The sequence below is a fragment of the Arachis ipaensis genome, chromosome B08, assembly GCF_000816755.2.
Source record: "Arachis ipaensis cultivar K30076 chromosome B08, Araip1.1, whole genome shotgun sequence".
NCBI classification, from domain to species: Eukaryota; Viridiplantae; Streptophyta; class Magnoliopsida; order Fabales; family Fabaceae; genus Arachis; species Arachis ipaensis.
Window position 1 is genome coordinate 38,657,783 of NC_029792.2, and position 3,389 is coordinate 38,661,171.

Here is a 3,389-nt window from a genome sequence, read left to right on the forward strand (position 1 = left end):
TATTACCATTGAATTTTGTAGGAGAAAAATCTGACGATAACCTATAAATTAATTTTTTAAAAAATTAATAATTAATATTACTGTCGGATTTTTTTCGATGATAAACCCTAAACGTATTGGGCGTCCTGAAATCTATTACTGCCGAATATTTTCAATGACAACTAACAGGAAATTCAGGTAATTTGATGGTAACATATTACCCGGTGACATTTATATTGTTTGATTTTTTTATAGTAAATTCGATGATAACAATATTACCGTGGATTTTTTTGCTTAAATTCACCATTAAATTCGACAATTTTCAATATTTTTTGTGCTGTAAGATATTTGAGAAGGGCATATTTGTTACAATAAGAACACTATAAAACGTGTTTCTAAGCTATCAATCTACATTAAAATATGAAAAGTCTTGATTCCAACAAATTTAGAAGCAAGTGAGATGTAATCATAGGATCTCAAAAGAGTATTTAGACCAACGGACGTTTTGAATCCAAAAAAATTTTTTGAAAAAGAATATTTCTCTCTTCTATTGAAACTACAGAATGAGTTATATCAAATCTGCAAAAAGAATTGTCCAAGCAAAAATAAATGTATACTTCTTGCTCATAAAATAATGAATAAAGTACACAGTGAAGGAAGAAGGTTTTTCAACATCTCAATGACTCTTTTTTACTACATATATATGAGTCAAGGGAGCCCAAAAAACCTAAGAAGAACAAAGTGCTACAAAAATATTTCCATGCAATGTCTCGTCTTACTTAAGTTAGTAGTTTTCCTTCTTTCAAATTATACTCTCTTCTTATCTCAGAAGGGAATTTTTAGTTATTTGTAATCTAGGTTATTTATTGTATATCATATACTAAGTTAGAAGCTATACATATATCTCATACACAATACGTTTGTAATCTTTGTATTTTGAACTATTAAATCATTCTTAGCTAGAGAAGACTTGAATCAACAATATCTAATGTTTTTAGGTTTAGTAGTAATCTGAGTCAAATTTGTCTTAAGAATACTTGAAAAAATAATATTTAAGGTTCTTAGATTATGTGTGATCTAAGGCAAGTGTAACTTAAGAAGACTTGAGGAAATAATATCGTGTAACATTGCTTTAAATACTGGATAATCTCAATAGTTATTGGAGATTGGATATAGGTAAGTCTGGCTGAATCAAAATATATCGTGGTGTACCATCTTTTGAACTCTTATATCCTTTTATACTTTTAGTCGTTATACTCTTTTAAAGGTCTCATAAATTAGTTTTCAGAATATACCTTTTAGATAGAGGTAAAGATTTAGAAATTGGTTTTTAAAACTGAACTTTAAGTTTTCTACTTAGAAGCTAAACTCACGATTTTGTTTGTTGCTCGCAAACCTAATGCTTGATAAGCTTTCTGAGTTTGTGTTTGTGTTTGTTTTAGAAGAAGAATTTTAAGCACAATACGACTCTTCTTCTTGTGCACTTATAGCCATTTCAAATATGGTGGAAAAAAAGAAGTGAGAAATCAGTTTTCTCGTGGAAGTGATGAAATCAGAAATTGATGCATACATGAGATTATATTACCTATATTACACCTATAAGTTGTGGCTATTTTCTCAAACTTTGTTAACCCATAATACTTGTAAATAGGATTTCCATTGTTATGGATTGAAATCACGTGTCCCACTACCATGTTATTATTCGTATCTAACCAATCAATAAGAATTAGACATTTCGTTAAAAAAGCTTACAAATCACCAAATTAATCATAAATAAAAATTTAAACAGACACATGTCCAATAAAGTTTTTCGTTAATAGAATATGATGCAAATATAATATAGTGAGAGTGTAAATTATATGAAAAACTATTATGAAATTACTCACCCAAAAATTTAAGTTGATAGGACGAGGCAACATGAATAATTATATATTTAATGCTCCCCTTAAGCAAGAGTCTCTTTTAAATATGGAAAAGTCTAGCAGGGGCAGCAATTTTATTGAATTTTGGCCAGCATGTAACCAGTAGAAAAATGTGAGTCATTAGATGAAATCTCATACCAATCTCACACCATTAAATCATTATTGATGACTATTTGATGGCTACCAATCACAAAAGTTGCTGGTCCCCTAGCATTATTCTTTAAATATACTTAATTATTGCATAGACTTTTTTTTATTTACCTTATGTTATTTTTTTTCTTTTGAGTTTGTTTGATTTTTGCATAGGCTTTCTATTCTTTTTTTTATTTGCCTTATGTTATTTTTTCACTTTTGCAATTTACCAAATATTGAACTCTAGACCTTTCAGACATAGAGTTCTAATATCGTAGCATGAAAATATTCATCTCAAAAACCTAAGCTAATAGAAAGATATAATCATTCGCTAATAGAAAGAAATAACATGAATGATTATATGTCTAATAAAATTCATTCACACAGAAAAAACGAAATGTACCTTTGGGTGTAAAGATACAGCCATCATAACAGCAAGTAGAATTGCAGTCCATGTGATGAAAAATATATTGAGAGAACATGAAGATCTTGAGGCATATGATTTGTACATATACACAACTCCACATAGAGATGCAACATAGAACAGTGTTGACATGAAAATCCCAAGGGACCTCCTCTGCCAACTACAACAAAATGTTCTTTGTATCAAAATCTAAAATTTTCCAATGTAAGATAAAATGTTGAAAACGCCCTGAACTCTGAAGTTTTGTAATGTTAAAACTCGAATCTGATTATCTCTATTCTCCTTATTTCTTCGTCTGGAATCCAGTAGTGACTCCACCATGTGATAAAATGGACAACACTAACAAGCTGTAGAAAAAGAAAAATTCTGTGCCAAAAAGAGAGAAAAAAATAATGTGTAAATATGAACCACAACATGGATGTTAGTACAGCTTGTATCAAGAATATTTTAGTAAATTAAAGCAAACTACTAGCCTTTTCCACAAATTTTAACTATCATAGGAAAAGAAAAATAGAAGTTACTTATACAATCAGTAACGAATCGCAGAAACATTTTGAATTATTCTGTGTTCTTTCTTTCTTATCAGTCACTTTATTTAATTTGAATACATAATTGTTAAAATAAATTTACAATTAAAAGTAATTTGAAGATGATAATCCTAAATAATACTTAGTTAATTGAGAGAATATAACACCAAAAAATATTGAGAGAATAATAAAATAATATTAAATAGTTTTATAAATTAAGAGTGTAATTAATAATTCAACAATAAGTATTACAATAAAAAAATAAGGGACAGATTTTGTGGAACAGGACAGAACCACATTATTAAGTACCTAGTTTAGATAATAAATTATTAGAGCTTGGCATCTTAAGGAATCATATGGTAAAATTTTTATTTTTGAAAAGCAGTTTATTAAAGTTGGCTTATG

General features: G+C 28.4%; 1 protein-coding gene across 1 annotated transcript in view; it reads right to left on the bottom strand.

Annotated features, from left to right (window-relative positions):
* LOC107610953 (probable serine incorporator) overlaps nt 2,185-3,389 on the bottom strand; it is a 19,621-nt gene continuing 18,416 nt past the window's right edge. Inside the window, exons 6-7 of the mRNA XM_021109317.1 lie at nt 2,745-2,823; nt 2,185-2,619 (exon numbers count right to left, since the gene is read on the bottom strand). Of these exons, the coding sequence (XP_020964976.1) occupies nt 2,413-2,619; nt 2,745-2,823 (286 nt within the window). The 3' untranslated portion in view covers nt 2,185-2,412. The remainder of the gene's footprint in view (nt 2,620-2,744; nt 2,824-3,389) is intronic.